This window comes from Daucus carota, chromosome 2 (genome assembly GCF_001625215.2).
Source record: "Daucus carota subsp. sativus chromosome 2, DH1 v3.0, whole genome shotgun sequence".
NCBI lineage: Eukaryota > Viridiplantae > Streptophyta > Magnoliopsida > Apiales > Apiaceae > Daucus > Daucus carota.
The window spans coordinates 29,539,212-29,541,888 of record NC_030382.2 but is presented as its reverse complement, the minus strand read 5'-3'; the positions used below and the strand labels follow the sequence as shown (position 1 = coordinate 29,541,888).

The following is a 2,677-nucleotide window of genomic DNA, read 5'->3' as shown; positions in this document are numbered from 1 at the left end:
CCAGTTTTAATTGTAGAATCATATAATCTAATGGAAGTTGATGTCACATATTCTTATCAATATATATTAAAATTTGATAGAAAAAATATAATACTTTGGCATGATACATAATAGAAAAGTAATGGCTTGATTATAATAGTTTACTTGAAGCCATTAATGAGTGTGACGGTGTATTTTATACCGTATCGTCGGATGATCCAACATGTGTAACCAGTTTTTTTATACAGAAACAAGTAGAACCTATATATTTTTAATTTCAAATTTTATTTAAATGAAAATTTTAATTTATTATTTATAAATTAAATTCTTTCACACCACTTACAATATATTTAAAAAGATTATAAATAATTAAAAAGTTCCCGTGCCTTGCACGGGTTATAAGCTAGTACATATGATAATGCTGACAGGCCACAGCAAGTAGCAGGCAATGAATAGTTTAAACATGCCGGCCAGTCCTTGATAGTTAAAGTACTTGACAAAGCAAGACAAACACTTGCTCACAAAGCTTGTTTGTTGTTCACCAATTGTCCCTATATATCTAAGGGTAATATAATATATATCTTAACCGGCCGGTTATCATTTTGTATATGTTTTTAAGCGAGAATTGATGTGATTATCATACGCAAGCGACTAGACAAATAGCTAGGCTTCAATGAAGAAGGATAAAAGGTCGACTTCTCACAGAAGCTGACACGGAGATAAAATTATTCTATCACTAATACAACCATCACAGTAGCTGAGAGACCGATGCGTATGTAATTTATTCCGCTGTCGTATATGACGAAACAAACGTAATCATTTTACTAATAATTTTATTATTTTTTACAAATGACAAATTACTAGACGGCCAAGAACAGGAAAACCAAACAAGTTTGGCAGAATAACATATCTGATTTGCTAAAATTTGGTTGCATGATAGAATTTCTGATCTGATTAGCTGAAATTTGGGTTGTGTAACAAAATCTCTGATCTGAGTATTATGATTGACTAATGGTGGTAGCTAGTCTGATACAAGACACGTGTTCCCGATGTCTTGCCTTTTTCTGGATCCGCCTCTGAATACAAGGTAGAAGTAAGCAAGATCTAAACTGAAATGGAATAACATAGTATGGTACTTTTCTGGTGCAACTCAATATTAATCATATGTGGACTTCCCCTCAAACTAGCTTGTCTCAAGAAACTAATTTCATTGATCATGACCTTAATTTGCTTGCCTCTAACAAAGCAATTTATATATCTATATGTTTATCACTTGTAATACCTTTCATGGATCCATAACAATTTTAGTTAGGGTTTCCATGCGGAAGCCCAAACCATAGGTTCTTCTTTCCATGTCAAGTAGAGTCCCAAGTCACTTTCTTGTGGCTGAACAAGTGACCATCCAGGTCTGTACCTCTTGAGCAATGCTTTAACATCATCTATGCAATCATCGCTAAATGAGTATTGATTGAAGTTCTCCTTGAGCCGCTCTGACCACTGCTTCCCTTTCTCCCTTCTCTCGCAATCTCCACCACAAGTATCCGTATTCTGATCTTCATCGCAAGCCAGAACCCTAACCATGCTTCTTGCAGACTCTCTTTCCAGCATCAACCTTTCGTTACTCGTGGGCACAAAGCTCTCCTCCAGCATCTCAAAGTATAACGTGTAGAACCTAAGGCTCTCGTCAAAGCACTTGACAAAATCATTTCTTGGGCTACAGAAATCCGCCTCTTCTTCCACAACAGTGACTACTCGAGGGTTTAGTGATCTCAGCATCTTGATCACGGCCCCTCTTTCGTCTACCTCAACTCTTCTCAGCGCTCCCATGCAATTGATGGCCACAGCTTCATCGTCGTGCACTCCTAGGCCCTCTTTCGTGATCCCTCCTAAACGGTTGAGGCCCGTGACAACATTAAATTCAAACGGAACTCCCATAAGCCTTGCAAACTTCTCCATTCTCTGCGCTATCTCCTTCATCACTGACCTCACCATGTTCTCAGTCACCACCACAGTGAGCTTCAAACGAGGCGTCTCGTCGTTTCTGGTAGCTATGGCCTCCAACAAAGTAGGCCATTGGGTGCAAAGTGTGTTACTTATGTCAACTATATGCAGCTTGCTCTCCCCTTCTAGAGCTTCCAATATGGCTCCATTCGACGCCACGTGTCCAAAAGTCGTCCAAGGGCTCACCTCCTGAAACTTCAATATCAGCTTCCTGGCAGAATCAAAAGAATGACTTTTTTCAGCCACTGAAACTAAGGTTCTGTAACATCTTTGACCTGACTCAGTGGCCTTACAGAACAAAGCTTGCAGGAAATAAGAAGCTAATTTCTGATCACAATCTCCATAGGGGGATGCAAGCTCATTCAGCATCCATAACAGATGGTGGATCTTACTTGAATCCTTATCAGATATCGCTTTCGCGCATTCCTTCAGAAGCTTTGCTGCCCATTTGGTGTCTCCACTGGGTTCTCCAGAATCAGATGACGCGCGGCTTGTGGATGTGAGGCTGCTTTGATTTGTGCTCATCATGTCTATTTGATGATGACCATTGATGTTGCATTCAAGCTCATTGCTATCATATTGCAAGAATTGAGTTCCTTTTGGAGTGAAAAGGACTCTGTCCATTGTTCTGGATATGAAGCTGCTGATGTATCTCTAGGTAGCTAGTTTTGTAGACCAAAATTTAGTATATTGTGAT

The 2,677-nt window shown here is 39.1% G+C and overlaps 1 protein-coding gene across 1 annotated transcript; it reads right to left on the bottom strand.

Annotated features, from left to right (window-relative positions):
- Positions 1 to 792: 792 nt before the first annotated feature.
- LOC108208405 (protein SHORT-ROOT) lies at positions 793 to 2,677 on the bottom strand. Its single transcript, XM_017378938.2, has one exon. It carries the CDS (start codon positions 2,602 to 2,604, stop codon positions 1,288 to 1,290), a length of 1,317 nt encoding a protein of 438 aa, XP_017234427.1. The 5' UTR covers positions 2,605 to 2,677; the 3' UTR covers positions 793 to 1,287.

What these genes read in the sequence shown, in the direction of transcription:
- LOC108208405 (XM_017378938.2), bottom strand. Translation starts at nt 2,604, where the DNA reads ATGGACAGAGTCCTTTTCACTCCAAAAGGAACTCAATTCTTGCAATAT.